The following is a 21,181-nucleotide window of genomic DNA, read 5'->3' on the forward strand; positions in this document are numbered from 1 at the left end:
AAGAACAACTTGCATAATTTCTTGTCCAGCTTACAAACAAAAGGAGAAAAAGAAAATACTTAAAAGTGCTATCAGCAAAAACTCATCCATCCAATTCTTTATTTTAAACTTGACGAACAGGTCAAACAAGATCTTCTTTTTTTCATCACAAAATCGCAAAAGTACTTGGGCAATATAAATCCAACCCTGTGGCTATCAACTCCGATCCAAAATCAGATTTAAGAAGGAAAATCTAATGACTAACCGCATAAGCGCAAACCTGCAATTAATCTCCGGCCAAATTAGGGGTATAGTATTGGTCAAATATTTAGCTAAATGGTTATATACAGTATGGTTAACTAATTATATATAGGCAATCTTAATATTAGAGACAGAGATTATTACAGAAACTGTTCTTGTCAAAAATACGTTAGAAACTAACCGGTACTTCTTAGACATTAGATAAATTTAAAAAAAGGCCCCATTCAAAATTTACTAGAACATAACAGTAGATAAAAGGAGAGCCTCATTAGCAATACAAATATAACATTAGGAAAACATGTCTACAAAGTTTTAAAAAACGTTTTCAATAATTTATCTTCGTTTCATTTTCCTACTGATTTATTTTTACTTAACATTTCTAAATCTTATACAATTACTACTGCTAACAAATCAACACATCACTAGACCGCCTGATCCTAACACAAAAGGACACACTGTTGAGAGCCTGACTCTTTACGCTCCCTTTCATGAGGTTCTCACTTCCGCTGAATTATTATTAACTTTTCCCATTTCGTTCTACGACATCAAGCTTTTCATTTTGTCATCACCGGATTGCCAAAAAGCCCGATTTTCAGTGCTTATGATTCTTCATTTGTAAAACATATCTAGCCGCATTAACATTTCTTTCATTATAACTCTAGAGAGCGAGGTCAAGTCACATTATTCATACAGCTTAGTATTGAAATACAGTCACTAAACGAGTACCTAATATTATCTGGATATTATAAAGTATATCGGTATTTGTCTCTTAGCCAGTACACAATCGAGAAGTGAAGTTAGGTTAATCATAATGAAATATACTAAAATATGATGAAAATACAATACTTTAGTAACAAAATTATGGAAACTACAACAAGGAATTATGGTAAGGGAGCTACACAGGGCGCATTATATTAAATATCTAACCCAACCAAAATACCATCTCCCCATATTAAATATTTAATAAAAATACACCCAGAACGTAGATATAAGCTAAATTTCTTTTGATACTACTGACAGATCTAAGCCGATTACTGTCTGATCTGCAGATCCAAATCCTCGAGTGTGTACTGGCTACGACACAAGTGCCACTATATCTTATAAAACTTTTTGAGGTAATAACTTTTCAGAACCATTCTTGACATCAGTCATTACCACGGCTTTAACTATCCTCATCTTGTCTTTAAGACCTATCTTGCTATTCTTCCAAACCTTTTCAACTGCGACAAAAACTCAACTGTGCCCATTCCATTCTACATTTGCATCTTCACAACAACCACTTTCCTTACTAATAATGCAGTCTAGATAAATGAAGCTATCTACTCAGTGAAATTTCTTACAACTGAATTTTTTTTTACTAACTAAAGCTGCTTCGTATTCTGAATATCAATTTCCGAACGTACTCCCAGATCCTGAACTCTAAAACCACAAAAAAACGTATTTCGTTCGCTAATACTTCTACCTAAAGCACTAGAATTTTGCGACTTCATCTTACTATTTATACCATCTTCTCCAGTATCATTTGCCTTATGTCCGTGCCACATTATACTCATACTTGTCGATAAAATCAAAATTACGCGCGCCAATTACGTTCGCCGTTCGTAATTTCTCGAGTTGAACATTGTTCAACTTTCGAACATAGATTTCTTGACTGACCAATCAGAGTTAAGGTTTAAGGCATACAAAACTAGAAAAAGTGGAAACGTTGAACAGCGTTTTTTTCTATCTTGGAGAGGAATCTGAGAAAAGTTAAGAAGATTTAGTATTGGTAAAGAACAGTTGGACACAAATTACTGTTGGTGCAAACTCATTAAACTAATTTCTGGCAATTTCAATTTTTTGCTTTTTAAATACAAGTGTGACGCTAAAATCAAGAAAATTGCCTTATTCATGAAATTTTGCTTTCCTTATCGATAGATGTGACTATGATGTGGCACTGGCATTAGTCTAATGCATCAAAAGGTATCGGAATCAAGATAATGCCTCTTTCCTTTGCTCAAAATCTCATTCACAATTCTCAATATCTTATCTCTATCCATTTGTATCCATCGCATTTCAAAAACGCATCTACCATACCATGAGTACATGTGGCTATTTTATTTGACAATACCTTCTCTAACTTTTCGTCCCATTTCCCAGACATTTATTAATATTTCACACTCCTTCAAATTGTCCAGGCAACCTATTCAAAGCACTCTCTTTATGAATAATTCAGGCTGCATTCCTATCTTAAACAACATCTAATACAGGCAGATAGATTCCCCTTAATTCCTTATTGTGAAATACTCTATCTGTTTCTACATCTTTCTCTCCGTTTTCCACATTACTATCTATTTCTACATATTTCTATAAGTTTCCCAAATTACATTACTGCATAGATTACCACTACCTTACTCTTCAAATTTAAATTCAGTCGTTCTTGGAACATTCTTCTCAAATTCTCATCCTGAAGCCCACCAAACTACCGGTATAGTACTTATCCTTCCTAAATTCCCGCTTTGAATCAAGTTTATAAACTATTCTATTGTGATCTTTACTTTTAATATCAATAACAGCACTCCTTTATACCTTAGTCACAAAAAAAATGATTTGGAAAGCAAATAATTTGCGAGATGTCAATTTCGCTTGTCGTGCCATGCTCTGAACCATATTGAACAGGCTAGTTGAACTCCAACATGATATTTACGTCTATCCTAAAGATCAGCTATCCACTTACTCCACGCACTTTGAGAACAAACTGTCGTTATGCAAAGTGGCTTATCCTGTCAACATATTTGCAAAAACCGTAATTTGCATTTTAAACTTCAAAGACAGAACAAAAACACATTTCTGCAGGACATCTTGCAATATTCCCAATAATTTTTGGGTTTTGACAAAGAACCGACCAACCAGAACGGATCACGAGGAAGATATTTACAAGCTGTTGCCAATATAAGTTAGTTAAATATAACTTTTAGTCTGAACTAATGTATTTCCATTATTACAAGGTACTTACCGCTGGGACTAGTAACTTTCTAATTTCTTCGACGGCCCTTTCCAACTTCATTTTAGAACGAATTTCAGTATCCTCGACGGTGATCAGTACGTGAAGTTCATCATTCAAATGTTCCCAATTAGGTTTTCCTCGATTCTGTTCTTCCTAAAAATGCAACTAATTCCTTAAAATCCTATATTAATCATAATATTGGTTTCTAGACCATTAAATTGTAAATTATTTTCTTGTATAACTGAGGTTACACTAAACAAAACAAAAAACGCAAAATCAAAAATAAACCACAGGAAAAAAGACAGTTAATTCGTTAGATTTAACTTTATCCCAAATGCTGATCTGAATTTTTTTTTTATCTCAAATTATCTGAATTTTATGAAATTTATTTGCTTTCAAATTTTATTTTGTCAGCTTTATCTGAATTTTTTGGCTAATTAATAATCCAAACAAACTGCAGTGTGTATTTTTTTAGGGAGCTTTCTATAGCCTACAACATTGTCCATGATTCCAGCAGTGTTCTGCAAAAATTTTCACATTCTATTGAACTCCGGGGAGCAAAAGCACTGCCACAAGATAACATAGGTAATCCCAACTAGTCTAGGCAGTTGAGGTGGTTTTGATAGATAGCTAAAGAAATGGCAACATTAATAAGCGGAAACATGTCCAACATAAGGAGATATTTCCCTAATAAGATTGTCACATTTGATCAATAAAATCTACAAAAATCCAAAACGCCCAGAAACAAATAAGGATGTATTTCTTTTCAGAAGAATCACCTTTTTTTTATTCAAAAATATATTTCAGCTTAAACCCACCCAAAACAAAATCCAAAAAATCAGTTTTTCATGTTAAGTTATGCCTTAAACAGCATTTTACCGTGATGTTTTCCATTAGATATTTTATTTAAACGTATTTTAGACAAACGGAAAGAAGGCATTTACGACTTCTCCATTTCGAATGTGAAACTTTTATTTAATGTTTTCCTACATATCTTCTTGTGAGGTTGAGTTTTTCGAAATAATAAAGTAGATGGCCGAAGAGCATGGTGAAATCTTAGGAGAAAACGGCTGGCTGTCAAAACATCGTATTTGAAGGTTTCTAAGACATATGAATTCAGAGATAAATACAGAAACATTCTGAAATTTAAAATATGAATATTTAAAATGCAAGGTCTAACCATGAGAAACAAACAGTTTTCCCGTAGAAGCTAAAGAAAAACTAAAGACGGGAATGTGATCTTCAAGTGCTACAAAATGTCAAAGCAGGAATAAGAGCCAACTATCAACTACTCTCATTGTTACTGTGTTCTAGATTGTAAATAAATTACTATTAATGAATTTTTAGCTTTCAATTTATTTACCTTTTTTCAGTCTAGATTTAGCTAAAAAGTTGATTGTGAGGTAGTAAATTTAAAAAGGGTGGTTAAAACCATCAACTTTTAAGCAGACCATAAAGGTAATAGAACTACTAATAATAGAAACAACCACAGCACTAAGCCACCCGAGGCCAACACAGCTGTACATGCTCCTCCTCCACCCAAAGCTGTTCAAAGCTTTACTTTGTATCCCCAATCATGCAGTTCAAATCTCCTTCAAATCGTTTGAAATTACCTCTTAGCACACATTCGGGAATGACCTGCTTTTTTTTACCCCTTATGGATGACCAAAAAGCAAAATCTTTGAAAACCCAATCATCCTTCACCCCTAGAACGTGGACTACCCATCGCAACAAACCTTTCATTATAGCCCCAACTAGCCAGAGGACTTTAAAGGACGTGGACTAGCCATCGCAGCAAACCTTTCATTATAGCCCCAACTAGCTAGACAACTTTAAAGGACGTGGACTAGCCATCGCAGCAAACCTTTCATTATAGCCCCAACTAGCCAGACGACTTTTAAGGACGTGGACTAGCCATCGCAGCAAACCTTTCATTATAGCCCCAACTAGCCAGACGACTTTAAAGGACGTGGACTAGCCATCACAGCAAGGTCGCGGTTGACATTTTCATATTTTTGAAATAATTGTGAAAATTCGGTTGCTAAGCTATTCTCAAAGGGAGGATCAGCAGAGCAGCGTAAATCAGGATGACAAATGTGTGATTATAAAATGCGATTGAAAATACAATGCTCTGCTGATCCAACTTTTGAAAATGCATGATAATTATCTTTTTTAGCAATTGTCTCGGAAGTGTAAATATTTCAGATACGACCTTTAAGTGTGAAAGCAGCGATATATAACACTCGTTCGCCGGTTCTTTTGCTTAGCGCATGTCAAAGTCGTTTACTTGACACCAATGCGTCATTCCCTCAAAGTCGGCATTCTCCCGAAATCATCCGTTGAAATGACGCCAACCAGTCAAAACATTTAAGGTGGGTTTGATAAATACATAAACAGATGGCAAATTTAAAAAAAAGTAACGAGAATCTAATATAAGGAACGATTTAGCAAAAATAGATAAGAGTAATCATTACCCAGAACATTAGTGCAAGTACTTTTCATGCACTAAAAACTGCAAAATGATATATTACGAGCTAAATGCGACACAATTTATGAAATAAGTTTCGAGATGTTAAACACTTTCAAAAGTCGTTTACTCTAGGTGGCGCGCACTACGGAAGTTTACTATGCGTGTTGCAAAGTTTTACATGTGTGGAATGAAGAGGCGCGGATGGCAAAGGCGTGCCGCACGCGGAGGAACGAGTGGCACCTAGGATATCCACTAGGTGGTGAAGAGTTCATGACAAGGCCGTATCCAAGGGGCCCCCCGAAATGTGTGTCCGACTCGTAAAAAACGTAACAGAAATGAGTATAGACAAATTTTTTGTGTTTTTAAGGTTTTTTAGGTAAGCCCCCCCCCCCAAAAAAAAAAATTCTAGATACGGCCCTGGTTAGCGATCACCTGAATAAACTTAGAAATAGTGTTTATAGTGTCTGGCTAGTTTTTTTTTTTTTTTACTATTTGTGTCGTTTGTCGAAACCTTCTTTTTAAAATTGAATTTGCGCAAAGAGGGCTCAGTTATTGAAATTAACTTTGCAAACTTTTGAACTCTTAAATATTATAATTATACACATGCTATAACTTAAACAACGACAATCCGAACGGAAAGACCTGTTGAGCAAACACTAAGAACGCACATCATAAAATAATACTTTTAGTTAGTCTGTCAAATCATTGAAGTGGATAATCTGGTAGTGATTTGATTAGCCTCGTAAAATCTTCTGCAGGTACGAACAGAGAGAGGAGCCTCACTTCTTCCATCTAAATTCTCCCGATTCCCCCACCCCCATTTACCTGTTTAATGTCTACACATGTACCTGTTTACATACCTTAATTTCCTTTTCCTAGCGAAAAAGCGATAAAATTAGAAAAATAAGATTTTTACCCAATTTTGACACTGAATCAAATTTCCAGTCATTTCTTGAAACGTCCCTTTTTCAGTATTACAAACCAAAACATGTTCAATGTCAAGACGAAAAAAAAATATTTGCATCTGGAACCTCTTGTTAAATTTGAAAGAAAATTAAGGTAAATATCCTGCTTTGAATATTAAATATAAGGTACATCTAATTAATCTTTTAAACGAGTGTCTACATTACGGTTGGCGCGCTTCATAATCTCAGCGCAACTCTTTAGGCAATAATTGTATAAAATACAAATCCACGGGCTCTTCTTGCATTTTACTAGTCAGGTTATGACCGCCTGGGACAAAGCATTATTTCTTCCATGGAAATTTCCTTTGCATATATTTTTTTTTTCATTCAGTGTGATATACAGAACTTTAATCAGAATAAACAAATGAGAATGTTCTCGTTGGTATTTATTATAGGCTAGCTTAATATAAAGCGTATAGGTGCTTAAATTTTAGGCCTTATACTTGATGTCGAAACCCAAAAGTGGATTGATCTAAGATATCTTCTAAGCATCTAAAAAGGGATAGCAGTCACAGCAAAAGTATGCTGCAAATACACACACAAACAACCGAAACGTCACAACGTGACTGGCTTGCCTTAAGGGCATATTCGACATTTTCACACTTCAGAGATGACGGCCAAAACCTGTTTGCTTAGCTGTTTCAAAAGAAAGGATCAGCAAGACAATGCAGATTAGGAGGATTAACGCATGATACATTGCCCTGCTGATCCCCCCTTTGAGAACAGCTTAGGAAACGGATTTAAGAAATTATTTTGGAGGTGTTTAAATACCAGATACACCCTTTGAGAGTGACCGAAACGATAAATATACGATTAAACTGTTGGTTCGGACGGGGGGAGGATCTAAAAAAGGAAAAACAATCGAATCAAATGAAAAACACAAGACTCGCCGTAAAAAAATTTTGAAGTTGGGTGGTAGCTGTCGCAGGCCCAAATCCCCCCCACCTTAATATGTTCCTGGCGCTAATATGTCACTCTTTACTATGCTGTAACTCCAACTGCAGCCATGATAAGTGAAGGCAATACTTTCGCTTGTAATCTAGCAAAGTCGATATTGATAACTATTTCACTTTTAAGTGGTAACCCTCAACTATTTTCTTATATTTTTTTCACCCAGTTAGTATGTCTTAAAAGATGACACAATATAGCCTCTTCGATGAAGATGTGAAAAATTAACAGACATGCAAGAAACAGCTAGAGGATTAATAGTGACGCCATGAACAGTGAAGCCATGAAGGAATATGGCTATTGACTTGAATGAAGTCAAAATCTTTAAAGAAAATGTTCTAAAAGTGGTCACCTGAGATATGAATCCCAAAATAGCTCAATCATTTAACGGACAGGGAATAACAAAGTTGTAATTGAAGTTCGGTCCCTTCCCTCGGCGGAATTAAACGTGATATCTGTCTGTCAACAATTGTGTTATTAAAAACGATAGACTTGGGCCGTGTTCAACATTTTAGAACTCAGAATAAATAACCAGTCCCAAATCCACTCCTCTGTCCCAGACAGATATATACGAATGGAAAAAGTAATTGATTTGCCCTTTGTCTGTTTTCATTTCTAACCGAGATGGTTCCTCCGTTTGACTAATGATTTTAGCAGACCTGTACGATTCGACAATAAAGCAAAACGCATTCGTAACTCCTACACTAGCCATATTCTGTAGATTAAAACGTCAATTCGGGAGCAGTGATGTTTTTATTACTTGAAAAAAATATCACCGGTACAAACAATGTGGTCAGTTTAGTCTTTATATAGAGCTATAAGTCTTTAAGAGCCTCTGATATTGTAAATACAATTCTTGAGATGCAATTAGGATGTCAAATACAATTCTGTAAATGCAATCCTTGTGCCTTCTGCAGGTGACACAGGGGCCCCAAACACTATGATTCAAAGCAAAAAATTCTCACGATCCGAATGCGAATTTCAATCAGATTCATTTATTTTTAGTTCCAATAGTATTAAAGACTTTTCAAAAGGCTAATGCCCTGTCTCCACGAACTTTAAACATATGTCCCCTTTCTATAGTTTTTGCAACGCTGATTACCTCTCGTGAAAAAATCGATGTATTTTAATAACAATCCAAATAATATTTTTTTTTTTTTTGTAGATAGGCAAAATAACAATAAATAAGAAATATAGTTATTCATAATAAAATGTAAATAGAAGCTATATTACGGGTAAAATTTATTTAGATGAAATACAAGGATGCAAGTGTTTGTGCTGAGATGACTGATGGCCGTATTTAGGTTCTCTACTCTGGTTGTTAATTCTAAACTGAGACTCGGTTCCATGTCTATCATCCTGTTCTTTGCACGGTGCAGGTACATATCTCCAACATGCTCTGGTACAACACCTCTCACAACTAAACTCTTTTCGTACCCTTGGGAGGCCCGTGGTCAAGCAGCCTGAGATATTAGTCTATAGATAATCGGGAGGTTTAATGTCTTTTGATCCCTTTTGGGCCTGCTCCAGAGACCGGTGATGAACTATCCCGTGTTTGTGACACTTATAGGTCAGAACTGAAGACATTAGATCCAGTCACGTAACGGTGTCATGCAAACGATAAAACTTCTTCGATGCAACTTTCTTTGACTTGGGAAAATGGTAAGTTTTTGTGGTGTAAATGCCCTTTGACTTTGCTTTTGAGGTTATATATATATATATATATATATATATATATATATATATATATATATATATATATATATATATATATATATATATATATATATATATATATATATATATATATATATATATATATATATATATGTGTGTATATTTACGAAATTAGAATTAATGAAATTGGAATTTGGACAACCCGCCATCATGTGATCCTGGTTTGCACCGAATTCCGCATTTCGGATGCAAAATTCGCAGTGCCCATGATAAACCATACTACGCACAACTCAGAGCAAAAATATTTTTTAAGATTTTGAATTCGGTAAATACCAATCATTCTTTACCCAGTTTATCTACTTATTAAACATCCATGGAAAACATTATTTTTTACAGCTCCTGCAGTTATGCTAGCCCAGTTGTGGGAATTCAACCCAATATGGAAACGTCAAGGCTTACTGAAACAGAGATACATATTTAATCGTTGAGCATTTTTTTTTCGGTTACATGTTCGACTACACCAGAAGACTAACTAACTAAACTCTTGCTCTACATTCATGTTTCCGTTCAGCTTTTTCCAACAAATGAGTCAAACTGGTTACAACTTTCAGAAAAATCCTTAATGAAAAGTAATAATTAGTCCTAGGACTTAATTCAAAATCAGCTTTCTCAGATTTTGAACTTAAAAATGTTAATCAACAATGCTTCAAATCCCCCCAAAATCTAGCTAGACATTGAGAGAAAGTCATCATGAAGACACAGTTTGACTAATTAAAAAAATAGTGCTAAGAACATCTAAATAAAAATTTTGTTTAACGAAAATACCACAGCCATCCATGATGCTCAAGCACGTAAGCCATATTCTTCTTTTTTATAAACCCCGAATTGAAATAGTCCATCGAAAATTAATTAGTTCTCTAGAGCTACACCGAAAGATATTTAAAAAGATCGTAAAGCTTTCAAGAAAAAATGTACCATTCAATGCGTTCCCTAAGAATTCGAAGTGGGGATTTTTGTCCAAGGCTCCCGATAGACTGTTTGACATAGAACTTCCTGAACAAAAATAAGAATAACACTTCGCTGAATGTGTAATAATGAATGTTTAACATTTAGAGAAGAACTGTATATTCAGCTTCACAGTTGCAGAAGGAGTAATGTCGCACGGTAGTGCATTCCTTCGTGAGAAGTAACAAAATACATAAAATATAGATGGTTAGTATAGACATTAATCTTAATCCTTAACTTAACTAAGTTTATGCAGTTAATTTTTCATGATGTATAGCTTCGCAATAGCTATTATGAAGGAGAGAGGGTGACTCAATACGTAGGCTGGGGGTGGGAGAGGGTCAGACGCATGGGCGTACGTAGCTTCTTGTCTAGGGGGGGGGGGGCCATCCGAACTGTGATGAAGGGTGGGGGGAGCTGAAGTTATATTGGCAGGTCACAAAACCTTACATTGCCAGCAAGTTTTGTCGTACCTATGAAATCTTTATTAATAAGTAATCACCTAAAATAATAAATTATCAACAATCTTTAACATTAATCTTCTTGGACTAGAGCTAAATCTTTCCAAGACATTATGGATATTTGCTTCTTGTTTGATTTTTATTTTGTCATTCCAGCTTTTTCAACCATCTACCTTTTATCAACTGTTTTTTTAGCAATCTAGATTTTTTTTTCAACTGCTTTTTCAACCATCTGCTTTTCAGCCTTATCTAGTGTAAATTTGAAGTTATTGGGGGGGGGGCAGATGCAACGCCCCCCCCCCCAAACTTCCTCCCTACGACCATAGTCAGACGCCTAAAAGAGTGCATTTCAATGTCAAAATTCCCAAACTCTCCACAAGCCTTTAGATCATGGTCAGCACCAGTAGCAAGAAAGTGTTATCTTAGTACTATTTCACCATTTCTAGCAATGTAGCACGTGTTATATTGAATATAACACTTTTTCTCTTATATGAACAAATTAAAAATATAGACATATAAAATACAATTACATGATGTGTTTCACATCAAAATATATGTCAGAACATTTTTTGTGCATTACAATATTCTAAATACATTTAAATATGGGATTTCGCGTACATGTGTGTTCGCCTACATGTGTGTACCTGTGTGTTCGCGTACATTTTCCCATTCAGCGCTCTGATCCGCTATATTTTTTATAGATACTGTTTTGTTCCTCTACATTAAAAAAGATTAAAAATTGACCTAAAAACCAATCTAAGCACACTTAAACGGACCACGCGCTTATCGCGGCGCGACGCAAAAATGTTTTGACTGTAGCGCCGAGAACCGCTGTGTAGCACGCAGATTTGGGCAATTGTAGCACTTTAGAAACTGGGGTGGTGGCAACCCTGCTTCAGATAAATATTAAGTGGTATGGGGGAGGGGTTAGGAATTAATCTTTCCTCTCACTTCATTCAGAATAAGCCTGGATAAGGGTGCTGCGAGGCGATACCTTCCTTCTTGTTGCAGAGAAATGTTTCCGACATTTATTTCAAAGCTTTATTTGACTACTCTGATTTGCTTCATATTTCATAAAATTATGCACGCGGGTCATTTTGTGGGCGGGGAACACACCAAAAAGTACAATTTAATGCCCAAATATCCCAGGTCTCATTGTGCCTTCCAATAAATGTAGAACGAATTTTGGAGAAAGGGGCGGGGTATTGATATCTAATTCCTCTTGGTTCCCGAAAAAATTTGGTCTACGCTATTATTTTTGGTGCAGTTTCGTCCAAGAAGGGGGGGGTAATAGTGTCATTGGACGATATATGTAGTATAAAATATTTCATTCACATGCCTAGCAACAGAGGCGAAAAAAGAAGCGGGGCATCATGAGTCTCGCCAGGAAATTCTTTGGGGTGGGGAGGGGGTGCAAGTACTACCAGGAGCTTTGTTTTCAGAGATTTTTAAATGGTTATATTTCTCTGTTCCTACTAATACACTGGTTCTAATGTATTTAGACAAAGGTATACAATGAATTTAAGCATCTGAGCACCCTATTATAGAGGTCGCAATGGCTTCAACCACCTAGAAAATCGTTATGCAAAATTATGCAGCATTTCTATCCATATGAGCAATAATACCTCTTTACGACCACCCAAAATTCTATGGTAAAAATATTCTTAAAGACTTATCCTTAAATATTCATAAGGACTAAACGAAACTACTGTTCATCGAAAATTTTGGTTAAATATTCCAATTTTGTTCAAAATTTTATTTACAATCCAAAATTTGAATTTGAACAGAAAAAGCGGGTTGCTACCATTAATGTTGCAATTAATAATATGTACAATTTAACACCAGGAAATTGGGAGTTTATGGAGCCGGTAACCCATAACATATTTTATTTAGGCCTGGGCATGATTTGGAAAACGATCGGAAATTAAACAAAAAAATTAAGGAGTAACACTAAAACTTAAAACGAACCGAAAATATTCTGCGCCCCCTCCTCAATCACTCGCCCTTTACGCTAAAGTTTGACTCCCCCCCCCCCAAATCCTTTAAGAACGACTGCTGAAACTCTAGAGCCGTTGAAATGGAATGAGAAGATTTTTTTAAGGCACTTTAAACTTTAAGCGCAACGAACGAGGATTTACTGTTCATTTTGAGTTTTAATGTTGCTGCGTATTGTCAGTCGAGAAAAGTTTTTTTATTTAATTTTATCAAAGAAGTCAAACTGACTTTTCGAAAAATTCTGAATTAAAAATTAAAATGAGTTCTTTTGAATTTACTTCAAGATCGGCTTTCCTAGATTTTTAACTAAAAAATTCAATAAGCAATTCTTTAAATAACAAAAGAGTCCATCTGGACAGTGAAAGAAAGAGTCATCATAAAGACACAGCTTGATTAATTCAACCAATGTAAAATAGTGCCAAGAATTTAAAAAAATGTTTTTCAACGAAACTACATGCCGCAGGCATCCACAATGCTCAAAAACGTAAGCCATTTTCTTCGTCGTCATAAGGCCCAAAATGAAATAGTCTATGTATCAACAATTAATTAATTCTCTAGAACTATGCTGAAAGACATTCAAGACATCGTAAAGTTCTCGAGAAAAAAAAATGTATTTCTCAATGCTTTTCCAAAGAATTCGAATCAGCCGGATACTTTTTTCCGCAAGAATCCCGATAGACTGGTTGCTATGGAACTTCCTCAGACAAACTAGCCTAAGCGAAATACATTGTTGAAAGAATATATAATGTTTAGAAAAAATACAGACAAACCTACACACAAAAAGGATAGGAGGTATCCTCCTGAATATTCCCCAACAGATTAGTCCCCCAAGACAATTTCAAATAATATATCAGAAAGCGCACTTTTCCGGGCATCTAAGCTACACTTTTAATAATGTTACGATCAAAACCCCTCCAAGGTAGAACCTTAGCGTACTTAAAAGATAAAGGTATGCTAATAAGAAAATTAAACGCCATAGTTTACTGAGGTCTAATTCACGGCATATTAGAACATCTTTTCTTTTTCTTTTTTTTACACGAACAAACTACCATTCAACCCTTTTTTTTCTTTTTTGTCCTTGTGTTTAGACAACTAAACCATAAAGGGTACTAAGCATTTTACATCTCTTTTTTAAGACAATATTTACTGGGAGAAAAAAGCTTAGGGTTTCTATCTGGCAATCGCCATACCGACTCATAATTATTGCAAATTCCAGCGCGCAAGACCTCTTACTCCTCCTCTGTTGGAAAGAAAAGTCATCTAAGAGGAGGGACTAGAGGTCTTCATTGGGCACCGAGGCAAAGCACAAAGGCAGTTTTTTAAGAGTGGGGGGGGGGTATAAAAAACAATTCGAATAAGAAATGCCTGGAAATTCGTAAAAACTTTGGACTTTTGGGCTTCCTGGGCCCCAAGTACCCCTCCCATGTCCGTCCCTTACTAAGGTAAAAGGTTTTATTGACACAATAAAAAGGATCAAGCTATATCATTTTCATGTAAGATCACTTGCAACCAAAAAACCAAGCCAGCTAAAACAAGATCGTTCCAATACCACAACAAAAAGGAATGGTTTGGTACATCCCTAGGTTAAAAGTAAGCCATGACAGGTAAAAATAACCTTGAACAGTACAAAAAAAAAGAAAAGAAAAAAAGCCTTAATTGATCAACCTGTTTTAGCCAGAAACGTTATTAATATTTTGTTTCATAAGTTTGCAATTTTTGTAGCTGATATTTACATTTGTGCTAAGGTACTTTCAACAGTGGTGCCGTTTTTCGAAAATTCAGGGTTAGAGACAAGGATTTTGTTCATTTTTTTAAGTAAGCATAGCAAAATGAATTTTCCAGAATCTAGAGGGGTGTACAATTCTTTTTTCTTATTGAAAATACAAAGATATACTAATGACAATTTTTTTTTGAGAAATATTAAAACAAAAGCCTAGTAGCCGAATTGAAAAAAAAAATAAAAAGAGCCTATTACAAAATAATTAGGCATTTGACTAGAAAGTAGAAGCACGATCGGACAAAAAACAGTCAAATAAGATACTCACAATTTTCTTTCCGAATGCTTGCAATAAAAGAATAAGATTAAAACTCAACATTAAAAACCGATGTATATTATATAGAAAACGACACAAACCAAACGTTGTCATATTTAAAACATTGTCACATTTAGACTAAACAAGCGGAAAACTGAGAAGGACAATGACATGATGTCTAAAAGACAGAACATTAAAATATGTTATCTATAAAAAAGACTGTCTAGTACTAATAACTGGCATGTTTTTAAGATTAAACACATTACGTTTAACTGTAATAAAATTTCACATATTAAAACGAGATTGAAAATTTACACCCAGGCTGCCTTTCTTTTAGTTCATGCTAGCAATTTCCATTGGGGTGAACTTAAAATCAGTTTCTATGTATGAAATAAAAATAAAAAAAGGTTCCATACTTATACGTGCTGACATCTCACTCGATTTACATGATGTGCAATAGAAAATCGAAGAACGAAAAGACACTAATAAAAAAACAAAACGAAACGAGGGTGATTTTCAGCCATTAAATAAACTTTTTCAAGCTATTTTCGAATTTGTTATTTTGAATTTTGAAGCAAAATCTTACTTTATTCACTGGCTGAATACCACCCTCATTTGGATGATATTTTTACGTATGAAGCTAAGAGAGGAAAGGAAATAATAAATGATAAATAAAACCAAAAAAGGGTGAGAAAACCCTTTGGTTTTATTTATCATTTCCTTTCCTCTCTTAGCTTCATACGTCATGTATAGCCAGTGTGGTCTTCGAAAGTATTGGTGATATTTTTTTTTTCTTAATTCTAAAATTATCATTTGTATTTGTTTATTACAACAAAGCCTTTAAGTTATAGATTCTCCGCAAATTTTCCCAACATATGAAATATTCTTGAGTAGTTTCTTGTGTTTGTAGAGCCTTTTTTTTTTTAAATCGGTTGTAACTTCATTTACATCGCCTCGCTGGAAAGGTTTTACTTGGATACTACTCACTTTGCATCTATAGAAACAGCTTGAATCCATTTATTTTTCTATGTTTTAATGTTATTTTAGTGACAAATATGTTGAATTAGGGAGGCTAATGAGTGGTGACAATCTTTGCCAGCCATGAAATCACAGTCTCGTGTCGAAAAGTGGACATAGAAGCTTCGATTTCCAACTGGGACCAGATTCCTTGCCAAAAACTGCTTTCAAAAATAGAATTCAGTAGTAAAAACAAAGCAACAAGACTTTTGCAAATTAATTTGACTGAGAGGGAATGCTTGACTTTCATTTCGACATCCTAGAAATTGAACTTGCCCAAGATATTCACATGCATGAATGATTTTTAAGTTCCGTGAATTGTTAAGTAAAACACATACTTGAATATAAATAAAATTATAGTCGCTAGGGGTCACCTTTCTTTTCCCTTTTTTATCGGTCCCCACCGATGTAGCCGAGGGAATTCTTGACATCCCTGCCCCGAAATATAAATTGTAATTCTTTGCTACGCTCTTACATGGCCTTTAGCCTTTTATTTTATTCTTATTTCCATAGCATAAAATTTATAATATACATTTTACTGTGTTGAATATTCAAAGAAGGACTTTTTCTTTGATAGATACACCAAAAATTAAATTTCTGCTACGCTCTTACATGTTACATGCCATAGGCCGTACCCAGAGGGGGGTTTGGACCCTTCCCGAAATTTTTGTCTAACTCGTAAAAACGTAACAAAAATGGATATGAGCACATTTTGTATGCGTTTTTTTTAGGTTTTTTTGTGTACCCCCCTCCCCCCAATTTTTTTTTATAAAACCCCCTCCAAAAAAATCCTGGGTACGGTCTTGTCTACACCAAACACTATATTTGCCCCACCTTTTTTTACAATGGGCCCATTTTCCCATAATATTTTTTTATGTATTGCTTTTTCCTCTCCCTTCTCCCTCCAAAATAAGTACATCAATGCTAGTATTTTCAAAGCTAGAACATGTCCAATGTCAGAAAATAATTCTATATTTTCTTCATTTTTGATTTTTGAGCAAAATAGGAAAAGGGGCATGTACACAAAGAGAACTAAAATCAATAAAGACAATTGTGCTGAGTTTGTGGAAGAAGAAAACGGACGAGAGGAAAGTTAGAAGGAAAATAGAGAAAAAACAAACCTTTTTCTTGTCCCTCATTGATCCCTTTCCTCGGACCATGATCTTACAGCCTGTTTCCTGTTCCAACTGTTTCGCTGTCATTCCTCGTGGTCCTAAGATTCGTCCAACGAAATTAAACTAAAATAATAAAAAAGTAAATAAATCATTTATGTTAGTTAATTATTATTATTAGCTGTTTAGTACTGTCAATAATCTTATGCAGGCACTTACACAGGCAGGAGTAGATACAGAATTAATGTTTCGGGGCATTAACGGAACTTGAGTTTCCCCATTGGTACCTTTTGCCCCTCAACCCCTCTGATTAGTGCAACTTGCGACCTTCTGGGACAAAATATGCTCCAACCCCCCCCCCTCCTGGATCCGTCCCTGTACACAATGGGTGGGCACTCCGGGGAAAGTCTTTATACAATCTTGAATTTGTTTTGACTTCTAAAAAATTGGTCCCCTCCCCCAAATAGATTCTTGAGCACATGCCTCATCTGAAGGATAACTTCCCAATTTAATTTTGTTCCTCTTGTTGGCATTCTATCAAGTTCCAGCTCCAGACAAACCTTTGCATAAATCTGCTGAATCCAAAAATAAACACATATTTATCTCGTCAAAATTATCACGTCAAATATGACATTTTTTGAAAGACTTGCAATTTTATATAAGAAAAAAGAAGGTTAAACGACTGAGTTCGTTGGTACACCATAAATATGATATTAAGCAAAACGCTTGAGTTTATAAGGAGGAAGAGAAATTCGAGAAAAAAAAGAAGCATACAAATACGGAAAAAAATAGCTATTCCTGGTGACAAGATTTCAAGAAGGGTACATACCCGAGGCCCTTCACCCTCCGCACATAAGCCTGTATCGTATAGAACATCATATCTACGTAAAATATAGAACGTGATGAATCAAACATGTAGGAGGGGGAGCTTCGGACCCGCTACCCTCTGCTATTCCCAGAATCTTGAATGTACCGACTCTTCCCAAAGATTCCTAATCTCTTCCATAGAATTCTCGCATTTTTGGCATGTTTATAAGTTTTTTCGGTACTTGTGTACATAATGGCACACACTGGAGAACAAACCGGTTTTATCTGTCTGTATTAAGAGACAATTAGCTTACGCTCAGTGGAAAACAAGTGCCTGGTGACAGAACACATTGGAATTACATAATTTGGGCCATGTATTTGCACATTAGGGGGGTGGCGGTAAAGTATTTGGACAGCGTGAGTTTAGAAAACAATTCTTACATCATAATATGTAGAATAATTGTAGCTAACACATTTTGTATGCAAATCCTCTATACTTTACCCCCCCCCCCTCCCCTAATTTGCAAATACAAAACCCAAATTTGTTTCTAAAGTACTATATTTTCATCATTTTTTGGTATACTTCATTAGGATTAGCGTAACTTCACTTCGAGTGTGTACCATTATGCACGCAAGTACCGTTTATTCTTTCCCAAAATCCACACATCGAAACCAAGCTGCATACGTTGCTATCTTAAATGTTACAATAACAGGTTGAGGATTGTAAACTTATTTTCTGGTAATTATGATTAATTTCTTGAAATGTAGGTAGATAAAACGTTACGTGGATCACAAAATGGCCCTTTTCTGGGAAGCTAACGTGGCAGCAAGATTAAAAGCTAATACATTACAGTTTACACTCATTTTGGCAATGAAAAAAGGAGGCTCTCAATTCAGGGAGAAAAAAAATTATGTTGATTATGCTATATAAAAGAAAACCATGTATTTATTTATGATCTCGAATACTCTCCCTCCCCCTCACAAAACTGTTCCAGAAATGTTCAACTGTATCCCTAGCCTTGATACCAAGCAGTAAAATGTTATCTAAATCACAACTTTGGAAATGCTCATTTAGGTAGTAAAAAGATCCCCACAACTTTAGTCGAAACTTCTATTCATCTGGACGCGTAAAATAGTCTGGTATCAATGTTTTAATCCACAAATACAACTTTGACTATAAAAAAAAAACATATTCCCAATAGTTCACTTTTTACCACCTCAAAAATAAAGCCAAACAAAGACCTAGCATCTGCAACCCCCAGAATCGAAGTTAGAGGCTGTATCTTTTAAGCTAGCCCGGCTTGTTAATTTGATTTACACCTATGTTGCATTTTTATGTAAAGAAAAACGAGTTTCCAATATAGTAGTTTCCTAACAGTTTTATTTTTAGAGTTGCAGACACTTATAAATTACAGCTATATTTCGATTCGGGTGTTCTCGAATGTTTTAATGAAATGTGGGAAATATGAGCTGAAATTAGATGTAAAAAGTAAGTACTTGCCAGGAAGTAAAGAGCAACAAACTAACTGTAAAAATACAGAAGTTATCCAAGGTAAAGAGTATATTGTCGTACGTATAACTTGTCTTTCATACTGCATTAATTCAGCCTTCTAATAAAAATACAAGTCATATAACCAGCATTCCGACCTCATAAGCATTGATCATTCGAAGAAAATCCATTAGGATAGTTTTTGACGCTGTGTCCTGTTATGCTGGATCGCCGAGTTTCTCCTAATGTTTATATTGAGGGGAGGGAAGTAAAAATGTCTATTTTAACGTTCTTTGCTTTCAATTAAGGTTTTCAATAAACCTGATATTTTACAACATCGAAGTGGTAAAAATGGTCTACACGCAGCAACGTCGTTTTAAAACTTAACCCCCCAGTACCGCTATTATGGACCAGTGCGGTTGCAACTATGAATACGCATGCGCATATACGGGATTTGTGTGTGTCAGTGTGTGTGCGTATGTGTGTTTTTAAACTAAATCAAATAAGTACCTCAAGGAATATTTAGTGGTTGACCACTTTTCTGAAGAAAACATGCAAAGAAAATAAAGTAGTACCATTAGATTCCTTATTTTAAGCTCTTTATGAATTTAATGGTACTACTTTAATTTTTTGGCATGTTTCCTTCAGAACTGATCAACCACTAAATATTTACCAATGCACCTTTCATTACTTTTGAACGCAATTGCACCGATTTGTCACATTAAACTTACATCAGAATTTTTTTTAATCCTATAGAACCATTCTAGGTTGCGAAGATGAGGGGGAGGGGTAAGCTAATTTTTTACAGTTCAATAATTTAGAGTTCAATTTGCAATTTTGCAAAATTTTTGTGCAAAAAAACTATTATAATTAGTAAATATCAGGTTATGACGCTAGCCTCCTACGCCCCCTTTTCCCGCTACATAGGTCCAGCACTTAACAAAGTAATAGTTTATTGCACACTAGATTTAGGGACACACTGCGTAGAGTTCAAAAATTTCACGGTTGGATTTCCACCCCCCAGAACAACGACTATATTTATATCCTTCTAAATATAGAGCAGTTGCCAAATTTCAATTTCCCCGGTTCCAAACCGGTGGCTTGTTTCACTGTGTCTCCCACACAAACAACATTTCCTTGGCCAAATGACAAACTAAGGAAACTTTCGAATAAATTAGAATAGAAGTTCAGAAGCTTCTGAAAAACTGTGAGTCAATGCATTTTAGCACCAAAACATTATGCGCTTTCTGTTGTTTTTCCTGTTTGATTAATGCTGCCATTTGTCCCGGTGTATCTGGACTGTCATCGATATGGACCTTCTTGTACTAAAAAGACCCAATTTTGTCCCGATTTTGTAAAATATACTACTGTTGCTATCTTGATCCAATTGCTGAAGTAACACCAAGGACTATGGAATCAACCTAACAGTACAAGTTTAACAACAAGCTTAAATTGGTTACAAGCTTAATTACGAATTGAAAATACAAAGAGTATATTACTAGGCCCTAATTTTTCAAATTTCATGAAGGATTTTTTGGAGAGGAATTCCCCCATCTCCTGTGCACATGTATAATATAAAACTATTAAGGTTCAAATGCCAAGTTGCACGTTTTTCCCAGATTGTACAAGGTCAACCTTGGGGGTGTATCGCTTTATTTTTCTGGGAAGAGATACCTAAGGACCAATAGCCGTATATTTTATCGTCATTACCATTACATTCATCATTATTTTCATGACCGTACACGCCATCACTGACAGCACAAGTCACCGTCGTCGTTTCCAACATTATTACCGCATCCATCGACGACATAGTCAATGTCATTGTTTTTGCAGTAGGAGTCAACAGTTATAATCTCCGCCGTCTTTCAAGCCATTACCTCCGCTGTCGCAATTTTAAGCCACTCAAAATTGTTTTAATAAGACTTTAACTCCCTGAACCCCCTTTCTTCGTGGCACTTTCTGTGTGCATCCTTTAT

The 21,181-nt window shown here is 35.3% G+C and overlaps 1 protein-coding gene across 5 annotated transcripts in view; it reads right to left on the reverse strand.

The window, feature by feature from the left end:
* The window catches only part of how (protein held out wings), a 151,450-nt gene that overhangs the window by 75,905 nt on the left and 54,364 nt on the right, over nt 1–21,181 (reverse strand). For all 5 annotated transcript variants that reach the window (XM_089103256.1, XM_089103210.1, XM_089103284.1 and 2 more), the window contains exons 3-4: nt 16,919–17,035; nt 3,236–3,379 (exon numbers count right to left, since the gene is read on the reverse strand). In XM_089103256.1, the coding sequence (XP_088959382.1) occupies nt 3,236–3,379; nt 16,919–17,035 (261 nt within the window). The remainder of the gene's footprint in view (nt 1–3,235; nt 3,380–16,918; nt 17,036–21,181) is intronic.

This window comes from Artemia sp. Qi Xiang Cuo, chromosome 1 (genome assembly GCF_049724085.1).
Source record: "Artemia sp. Qi Xiang Cuo chromosome 1, ASM4972408v1, whole genome shotgun sequence".
NCBI lineage: Eukaryota > Metazoa > Arthropoda > Branchiopoda > Anostraca > Artemiidae > Artemia > Artemia sp. Qi Xiang Cuo.